This window comes from Sphaeroforma arctica, assembly GCF_001186125.1.
Source record: "Sphaeroforma arctica JP610 unplaced genomic scaffold supercont1.14497, whole genome shotgun sequence".
Lineage (NCBI taxonomy): Eukaryota > Ichthyosporea > Ichthyophonida > Sphaeroforma > Sphaeroforma arctica.
The window spans coordinates 1-576 of record NW_014026061.1 but is presented as its reverse complement, the minus strand read 5'-3'; the positions used below and the strand labels follow the sequence as shown (position 1 = coordinate 576).

The following is a 576-nucleotide window of genomic DNA, read 5'->3' as shown; positions in this document are numbered from 1 at the left end:
GTCGCTTAACTTGTCTGGTCTCTTCTTCAGTTTTGATCGGAGTGGCTCTTCCGCATCCCGAAGTACTTTTGTACAGACTGCATATCTTTCATGATACTTTAGAGACCACGTACCTTTTTCATCTGAACATTGCTAATTCGTTTCAGTAGATAGTCTTCTAAAACATCCTTTAGTCGATCTATTTTACGACCCTCTTCATTCAAATTAATGCGTGCCTTTTTTCCATTATGAGGGGTGGGTGTAAATGCGTCTAGTGAATCAGGTGGTGAAGAATTACTACTGAATCGGTTACGTTTTGATGTGACTTGTGTGGCTGGAGTGAACTCCTCACTTGAGTTAGAGGCTTGTGATGCAGAGCTTAATCCGGTGGGCATCAACGGAGTTGTCAAAGTTTCAAATATAGACAAGCAATCCGAGTCTTGCGCATAAGAGTACATAATTACGGAATATACGCTATCTGCAAAACACAAAACGCTCGGAGCATTACATTCACTTTTTGACTGTCTCATGTAGAAGCTCGAAAACTCGGATTTCAAACCTTGCCACAGATCGTATAGATTCTTGCCGAGCTCGTCC

General features: G+C 41.8%; 1 protein-coding gene across 1 annotated transcript; it reads right to left on the bottom strand.

Moving 5' to 3' along the window:
* Positions 1–113: 113 nt before the first annotated feature.
* SARC_18203 (hypothetical protein) lies at positions 114–374 on the bottom strand (the record flags this gene model as incomplete). Its single annotated transcript, XM_014287715.1, has 1 exon — positions 114–374. A coding segment is annotated over one exon (261 nt), but the record flags the coding sequence as incomplete, so codon positions are not given.
* Positions 375–576: the final 202 nt, after the last annotated feature.